The sequence below is a fragment of the Sinocyclocheilus grahami genome, unplaced genomic scaffold (assembly GCF_001515645.1).
Source record: "Sinocyclocheilus grahami isolate Dianchi unplaced genomic scaffold, SAMN03320097.WGS_v1.1 scaffold47.1, whole genome shotgun sequence".
NCBI classification, from domain to species: Eukaryota; Metazoa; Chordata; class Actinopteri; order Cypriniformes; family Cyprinidae; genus Sinocyclocheilus; species Sinocyclocheilus grahami.
In genome coordinates, this window is record NW_015505226.1 from 2,338,741 (window position 1) to 2,347,567 (window position 8,827).

The 8,827-nt window shown below is 37.6% G+C and overlaps 1 protein-coding gene across 1 annotated transcript in view; it reads right to left on the minus strand.

The window, feature by feature from the left end:
• LOC107582803 (P protein-like) overlaps positions 1-8,827 on the minus strand; it is a 51,302-nt gene that overhangs the window by 17,012 nt on the left and 25,463 nt on the right. The window contains exon 14 of the mRNA XM_016268825.1: positions 999-1,131. Coding sequence (XP_016124311.1) covers positions 999-1,131 — 133 coding nt within the window. The remainder of the gene's footprint in view (positions 1-998; positions 1,132-8,827) is intronic.

Below are 8,827 nucleotides of genomic sequence, written 5' to 3' on the forward strand. Positions count from 1 at the left end.
GCTTGTTGTTTGTAATTTCTCCAATCACAAATGCAGACATGGTTTTATGTTTACGCGGCACGATGCAATGCGTAAAAAGACAGTATAAGTCATTATAATCCATAATTATGTCCAACAAATGCAACAAATGCCTCGTTTATAATGGGTTTTAATGTTTTTGTCTCGTCACTCCGGCCGGAGAGGCCATCACAGTATGGTAGGGGCGTAACATTTCCGTCACACGCTTGAGGTATTCGGCCAATCACAACGCACTGGATAGCTGGCCAATCAGAGCACACCTTGCTTTTCAGACCGATGAGCTTTGTAAAAATCTATGCGTTTCTGAAAGGCCGGGCATAGAGGAGAAACAATAATGTACAGTATGTGGAAAATAATGTGTTTTTTTAACCTTAAACCGCATAAACATTTCATTACACCAAATAATGTTCTTTTTAGCAACATCATATGACCCCTTTAAGGCTTTTGGCACAGGCTCATCCGATAAGAATAATGGAAAAATCAGGGAAAACAGCCTGAAGGGTACAGAGAGACTAAACGCATCAATGTGATCGTGGGATGTGGGAGAGAAGGAGGGGCGGATGAAAAATGTATGTATTGCCGAGGTTATAATCATCCATGAAAGGGTAGACTGTGCCTATCCCAGTCACAGGGGCTCAAAGGCCAAATGTAAGGACCTTTGATAGGATATGAGATTTGGTGTAAATAGTGTAGAATGGTGTATGACACTCATTCACATACTCATATAGGAAGAACTGCTGTCAACAAAGGAAGGTCAAGTGTGCCCTCAACCACTCTATGGTTTTTAGAAATGATTGCTCATTCTTTACGATCTAGGTCAATGGGATTATGAATGAATTTTTCATTGCACATGTCAGAACAAAAGAGCTTGAATGAAAAACGAAGGAAAGCAGAGTGGCTCTACATACTCTTAAGGATAGTTCCGTATGATTTTAGGAAACCTGGTGCGTAGGAACAGAGCAGAATAAATGAATACTCACCCACGATTTCGCTGGATTCCTTGTTGTAAAGTTTCTTATTCCAGAACAGCATTCTCAAAAAAGGAAATGAGGTCAGCAGCACCAGACAGATTCCCAGGAACATGTAACCCGTAAAGGCCGCAAAGTCAATCCCCTAGAGGAAAAAGAGGGCGGGTTAATTTTCAGCCTTTTAAAAATTGTGCAGTTAATTTGCTGCAGTATTTCATGAAATCTATTCTAAGCACCAAGTAGAGATCACATCCACTTTACTGGCTCTCCATATAATGTGGATGGAGGCCTTGATTACATTTCATCAACAGAATCATATTCAGCATTTTAATGCTTGCATCTTGATGCATTTAAACACTTATATAAGATTTAAATGAGCACCTGCATGTGGCACAAATCCTCTTAAAATGCTCTTGACTATTTATTAATTTTCATTCATATCAAGAGCACACAGCCCTCTCGACTGAACATCTAGCTTCAGATGATTTTTTCTTGCCTGTGCAGCCCACCCCATCTCTCATCATAACCAGATGGCATCACATTTTCAAATGGCACTACTGATAGAGATGTGTAAAATAGGTTTTTGTCGCCTGAAATCTAATCCAACGACTTATCTTCCAATATACCGCTGCTGTATAACTTATTGTAGTGAGGTAGCTTTGCTTGTTTACATGGTGACATGTGTGCATAAATAGTATACAAAGAGAGGCACAAATGCTTGTTTTTGTATGCTGGTTTCAAAACCCTAGTTTAGAACTCTCTTTACTTATAATCATTTATATATACCCTTTATAAATACACTTTTTAACTCATCATCATTACAATATTAGTATTAATTACAATATATAGTAAAAGCAATGATTTTATATTTTTGTATGACTTTTTTTGCTGTTTCACAAATTGCTTGTGCTTTATAATTGTTTTACTGTTTAAATTGTGATTGTAAATAGTAAAAAGTCTGTAACAGGCTATTTAATGGCAGGTTACCATTGTGACAACTTAGCACCAATATCATTTTTAAAAAGTTTGACAAGGTGTTAAAGAAACTATCTTTTTCTTGGGCAATAATAATGGCAATAATGTTTTATTGTAGCAGATTTTTATTTTTTTTGGTACCTATACAGAAATGGACCCTGAGAAATAAGAAATGAGTAAAAAAAAATGACAGCTAGACCCAGTATCTTCTATTTTGTAAAGGAACTGGCAAGATACAAGATAATTGCATCCCTGTTGTAGTTCGGCTCCCCGTATTGCTCAGGCTTGGCAAAAACCCAGGACTTAGAGGTGCTTCTTAGAAACTAAACAAAAGGATGGTAAAAATGAGGGGGGGGGCACTGATGCTTTTGGTTTTTGGCAGTATAGCCTCCCTAAAGCAGCTCAAGGTACTAAATCCTCCACTTATAAAACAAAACCATGATTGAAAGGATAAACATGGTCTCGCATTATTTGGAAAAATAAAAATATAAGATGTGAGTAAGCAAACAAACAACAAACAAACAACATGTCCAATCTCATATGCCAACATGAGACAAATGTGAATGAGACAAAGAGACTGGTATACAGGGACCTCTACAGGAGATTAGGAGAGAGAGAGAGAGAGAGAGAGAGAGAGAGAGAGAGAGAGGCATTCAGAAGTACACACATCCATTTGTGTACTCTATAATTAAATTTGTAATGGGGCTTTAAAGGAAAGAACACAGAATTATTATTATTATTATTTAGAATTATTATTTAACCACATTAGAAAGAGAGAAATACACTAAAAAGACAAGGAGGACAAATGAAAGGACCACTGCACCCTCATTGCAAAAAGTGATGTCTGATTTGTGAACAAATCGAATCTGATCTTTTCAATTAATTGCTTATCCATTAAAAAAGGGGTAACAAATCAGCCTGATCAGGTTCTTGAATTCAACTCACTGACTCAATTGTAGAGGTTCCAGCATTCCAGAGGTTTGAAATGACATGAGGGTGAGTGAATGATACAGAATTTTCATTTTGGGTGAACTATCACTTTAAGATTCAAATAAAGACAAGATATTTTGAAAGATTCAGGAAAATACATTTTTATTTCACTTTAAAATTAATACAATTTTCTTAACTGAACATATTGTATCACAAGTTTTTTGGGGGGATAATTTGATTTGAAAATATTTTAGGAATAGTACAGGGCATCTAAAAGCCAAGACCGTCACTCCAATATCCAAGCCTTCTGAAAATAAGAAATATCCTTACAGACTCATTGGGGCAAGCTGGGCTAGAGGGAATCTGTCGATAACATTTCATTAAAGTGGTCCTCTGCTTTATTCCTCATGGATTTCCTGCACTGTTGAGGTGAATGCCCTATCATACAGTGTAGATGCATAAGTCCTCATTACTTTGTCAGTAATGTAGCTGAAAACAATAGGCAGTGTTTGGGGATTTTTCTTTGTAGATTACCTTGTTTTGTCCTGAAGGCAGTAATGACTTAGAGACAGTGTGTGTAAATAAAACCTCATCTTACTCCATTTCTGTTGTCACTGTCCCACTTTTATCAGCCAAGAAAGTAACTTCAAAAAGCAATGTAAGTGGGGGAGAAGAGGGAATGAGAAATCACTATGCAAAAAGGCCTTCACTGTTGGTGCTAGCTGATTAGTGAGCAGTCATGGGCCACGGTCAAACCAGAGTCCGCCAAAGCCTGTCTGCCTGGGGCCTGGAGAAGCACTGACTAGCAGCTGAGATTTCTGGGAGTGTGACTGACGGCCCAGTAGATGCCAGAGAGAGAGAGCACAGCATATATGAAATGTCTCCTCAGCGACCCTGAAACACTTCTTCCGCTCAATCTCAAATGTCTGATCTACAGAGAGCTCCACAGATGGATGCTTGACTGACCAAATGGCAACATCCCTGCTGTAGTGATCCTGTCGAGACCGATGGGGAGGCCCATTTCGACTTGCACAGCCAAAACAAACAGAGAAAAACAAACAAATAAACAAAGAGGCCACAAGTACAAGATGTTCCGTCATGATGACTGACTGCTACCTGAGAAATGCAGGACGGACTAAGATAGTTCAGGGTTCACACGGTCATGGAAAACCTGGAAACTTCAGCGATTTAAAATAAAACCAAATGTGATTTCTAGGCCTTAACAAGACAGGGAAATTAATAAAATCTTAAATTATGACAGTTTTCTTAATCCCATTGCCATTTCTACCACTTTTCTACCACCTATCACTCATTCTCTCTCTAATGCCATACTTGATAAAACTATAAAAAGCCTAGTAAAAAAGTGTAAATTTAGTCATTCAAATTGTGACTTTTTTTTTTTTTTAGAAAAGAATATTCAACATTGATCAAAAGTGACAGTACAGTCCTTTTACCATCTTACAAATGTAATGTATGCTGTTCTAAATAAATAAACAAATAAATGTATGTATGTACTGTATGTATCACAGTTTATATTGAAGACTGGAGTAAAATGTTGCCTGAAAATTCAGCTTTGCCATCATAGGAATAAATTAGATTTTTAAATATATACAAATTCTAAATATATTATCGATTGTGATAATAATTCACAATATTATTTGAAATATAAAAGCAGCCTTGGTGAGGTCTTTCAAAAACATCTTAATGATAACATTATTTGCTTTTGTAAGTCAAGGTAGTGTATGCAATCTTTTGAAGTTGTGGATTAGTAAAGCACATTTCTAGCACAGTGCTTTTTATTAAGCTGTATTGCGCCATGTCATCCATATATTTGTATGGCAGAGCTTCCATTCAGAGTCCAGAGGCTCTAAAGATCCTGAGGCTGATAGGAGCTTAATAAACGGATCAAGTGACTGTTGGAGAAGGTGGTGGCTTCACTACAATCAAATTAAATCCTCGGCTATACACAAGCAAATAGACATGAGTCACGCAAAAAATGTAAACACTCATTCATTTGCATAATAGAGCAGAGAACAACAGTATACCCAGAATGTTTCAACAAGTTTAAAAGTGATATTTTGGTGCTTAAATAGAAAAATGAAATTCAAGGGGTCCTATTATGCTTTTTCACTTTTTTAATTTTAGTCATTGTGTAGTGTGTATGTTTGGGCATAAAAAAGATCTAGAAAGTTACAAATCTCAAAGTTCACTCCAAAGGGAGATATTTCGTTTTTTAAAAATCCCTTTTCAAGAACTACAACGAACGGCTCGTTTGGACTACAACGTTGGTTTCCGGGCTTTGTGATATCACAAAGCGACCCATTAGAATATCATTAAAAATAATTCCCGCCTACAGAAATTCGAATGGTTGGGGGGTTGGGAGGGGCGAGGTTGTGGTTAGAACGCTTGGTTGAGTGAGTGCATCAGACGAGACGACGAAGAAGAAGAAGTGCTGCTGCAGAGTTAGTGCATCAGAGAAAACGAAGAAGAGGAGCTGCTGTGCTGTAGTGTCAAATTTTCAGCATGTCTAGAACGATTCTTACAAGTATAACAAGTATAACGGCGAACGGCACCGCCGGTGTGCCTACACTCATAGAAAATAATGTATTTGAATTTTAAAGACGTGGCACGCCACGATGCTGCGCTTTTCGTCCGGTGTGCGACCACCTGAAACCTGGTTTTTTTCACCTCCGTGCCCAAACGTCTTTGTTTGGGCTTCCGAAAGCGGATGATGTCAGGAAACAGTGGTTGCAATTTATTTTTTAACTCTGTCCCTGAGCATTATAACCCCAATTTGCTATTGTGTGCTGCGCATTTTACTGAGGACAGCTTCCACAACATGAGGGAGTACAGTGCCGGATTCGCCAAAAAGCTTTTGTTGAAAGACAGAGCAAGGGGGCGTGGCAGTACTGAAACACCGTCTAAGCTGTTCGCCAATCACAATGCACTGGGACAGCTAACCAATCACAACACATTTTGTTTTTCAGAAGGTGGACCTTCATCAAAGCCGGAACTAATCGAGCCGTTTGTGCCAGGCTGGGGAGAAAGATATTTTAATAACGTAAATTATGTGAAAAATAATGCGTTTTCGAACCACCAAGCATGAGAGCATGTTCTAGTACACCCCCAAAACAAAATCAAGACTTTGTAAAAGAGCATAATAGGGCCCCTTTAAATAAAATTTAATTAAATTAAATAGTGTGATACCTCAAGACACTAATATCAGTGTCAGGTACAGAAATAGGAACATTTATATTTTTAGAAAAATTGCTTAAACAAATTAAGCTTAAACAAAGGAACGGTAAACTACATTACAGCACCTCACGTACATACACAATAAAAGCACCTGTTTGCACCAGCTTAAAAATTGTTTTGGATCAGTCATTCACAGAGAGCCCAGAGTTTCATCGACTCCTACCTCTATTGCATCAGGAACCCGATTCCTCAGACACACGCATAGAAATAGTTTCATAATACAGGGAATCTCTTAGTAATTCTATAAAAGTGATATTATATATGACTTTTATATAAATTTTAGACCCAGCTAAATAGGTATCAAATCAATGCACAAGGCAATCAACAAATAAGGAAATGGCAAGTGTTGAACTGTGTGTGTGGGTGTGTGTGTGTGCGTGTGCGTGTGTGTCTGTGTGTGTGTAATTTTTTGCACATGAAGTTGTATCTCCATTCATCATCTGCATGTTGTCAACACAAACCAAAGCCCTCTCAAATATAAACAAATCTGGCCGTGTAACACAGAGATAACACAAACCACTGCATCCATGTCAATAATTACAGCAGATGCAATCTCTCCCTGCGGAATAGAACGGATGAATCTGTCCAGCACTTCACATACATGGATAGTCACAGCCCTCCACTGTGCATCCACTACAGGAGCATATTTATCACTGAACATCCTGACGGAAACCCAAAATGATGTTTATACAGCAGAAAATATGGAGCAGGGGGGATTCGGTACGTTTGATGGGTTCCACCCTCCAGAGATTTAGACCTGTCAGAAATGTGAGTTTATGGATATTGGGTTTTTCACAAAATTCCCACTGTCAATTGTAGCCCAGCAGGAAGTGACCTTGATGTGGAAAATGCAACTTGAGCATGATTACCGCTGCATCATCCTGAGCAACAGCCGGTTTGACAGGCAAGGACATTCTGATTCTGATTCTGATTTTGACGTGGCTGAAAATGCAGGGACTAAAAATGAATTTTTTTTTAGTTTGTTTGGAACATTTTTTTTTCATTATGGCTTAAAAGTTCTAAGGTTTCCTTTTCAAAAGGTGTTTTCTAACAAATTTTTCACGATTATTCATTTTAACAACATTTCATATTGACTTAAAATGTATGCGCTAATGTTAAAAGAAAAAGATTAGGTCAACACTTGCAGATTTTTTTATTCAGATGAAAATGAGCCCTAACTAACTAATAATCTTTTTGCTTTGGCTCTTGGGGGAGTGTTTAGACCACCCGGAATTCCTATATTCGCACCCATTATAAAAAATAATATTAATACAAATATTACATATTTGAAAACTCCTCTCTTTACCTTTGCATGACCCTTCAAGCCAATCTTGAGATTCTCTCTTTAAAACACTCTTAAAACATGTAGCAGAACTTGATTAAAACAGCTAATTTAATGTGCTTCACACACTAATTCATCCATCTCTGTCAGAAAGTGTAATGGTGCTGGAAATCAGTTTCGCTGACAAGATGTTTATATGACATAAAAATGTATGGCTCCAAAAAGATTGAGGTTTTTAAGCATATAGTTGTTCTTTTGGCGTGTAGCCTTTTAAATAGACTGTCAGAAAAAGATGGATCTCCTATACTTTTATAGCCACCCTTTTTCCGCTCCCTTTCTTTTTTGCACTGATACTCACACACACATACATTTGTTTGTCTTAGTCATTGTGTCTGTGGTAGTGTGTGACAGAAAGAGCTGCAGGGTAGAGTGGCTCCAAAGAGAGCATCTTTAATCAGCATCCGGAGTTGGAGATTGAATCTCGTCCTCTGTGTCTCATTCAGGGCTTTAGCTGGACTCTTACACATACTGACACACACTTTGACCATATACACACTAACAAATACACTAGCACACATGCTTTTTTGGGAGGAGAACTTCAGCCATCACATGTGGTTGCTAAGCTGTTGCTTTGCCGTGCCAAGATGTTTTTAGTGCGTTCCTAAGCGGTTACTAGGAATCAAGGTGGTTACTAGAATGTTTTTGGTTTGAATGCTCATAATTGGTTTACAGTTACTTTATGAATTACATGTTTACATACTATTCACACAATGGCAGTAAATTATTCATAATTTACTGATTCTCCCCAGTTCTTCTTTTTTCTCTCTTAATTTTTCCTTTCTAAAAATCCTACTGTGTGTCATACCATTTAGCTTTGACTATATTCACAAATGGCACGTAAATAAATTTGCACACCATGCTTTTGAATGTGAGGGGAAAAAAACTCTCAAGCAATTAGACCATATATGAAACAAATAATTATGCAAGTTACTAAACACTGGTGATGTATAGCTGTGAAACACTATGCCATCATCATATCCAATGACCTTCAGTAACTGTTGATTCTGAAGGTTTGGACAAAAATATTTCAAACCAGGAAGACTTTGGGAATGTAATGTCATTGTTGTTTATTAATATTTGTTAATGAAACACAGAGATTCCCAAACAGTTCTCTGATGTCGGTTAATGGTCATACTGACATGCAGGTAAACAAATAAAATATTTATATTTTTAGTGTTCAAGTGTTTAAACTGCACTTCTTACATTAAGCCCAGTTTGGGAACCCTGGTGTAATGTAATGTTTAGCGCATTTAATTATATATATATATGTGTGTGTGTGTGTGTGTGTGTGTGTGTGTGTGTGTGTGTGTGTGTGTGTGTGTGTGTGTGCGCACACACA